The following is a 315-nucleotide window of genomic DNA, read 5'->3' on the forward strand; positions in this document are numbered from 1 at the left end:
AAAGAAGAAGATGGGTTTAATGCGGTCGATGCTTCCAAATGCAAAGCAAATATTCAAATCACAATCTATGAGGAACAAAAACGGATCACAATCATCAACAACAACTTCAGGGCTTGTTCCGAAAGGTCACGTAGCGGTTTACGTTGGAGAACAAATGGAGAAAAAGAGGTTTGTGGTTCCGATAACATACTTGAACCATCCTATGTTCAGAGAATTCCTTAATCGCGCTGAGGAAGAGTGCGGATATCATCACTCGATGGGTGGCTTGACCATACCTTGTCGAGAAGAGTCGTTTCTTCATCTCATTACTTCTCA

General features: G+C 41.9%; 1 protein-coding gene across 1 annotated transcript; it reads left to right on the forward strand.

Moving 5' to 3' along the window:
* Window positions 1-6: 6 nt before the first annotated feature.
* Window positions 7-308, forward strand: LOC104775476 (auxin-induced protein X15-like; the record flags this gene model as incomplete). Its single annotated transcript, XM_010499512.2, has 1 exon — window positions 7-308. A coding segment is annotated over exon 1 (298 nt), but the record flags the coding sequence as incomplete, so codon positions are not given.
* Between the last annotated feature and the right edge of the window lie 7 nt (window positions 309-315).

Source organism: Camelina sativa, unplaced genomic scaffold, assembly GCF_000633955.1.
Source record: "Camelina sativa cultivar DH55 unplaced genomic scaffold, Cs unpScaffold15870, whole genome shotgun sequence".
Taxonomy (NCBI): Eukaryota; Viridiplantae; Streptophyta; class Magnoliopsida; order Brassicales; family Brassicaceae; genus Camelina; species Camelina sativa.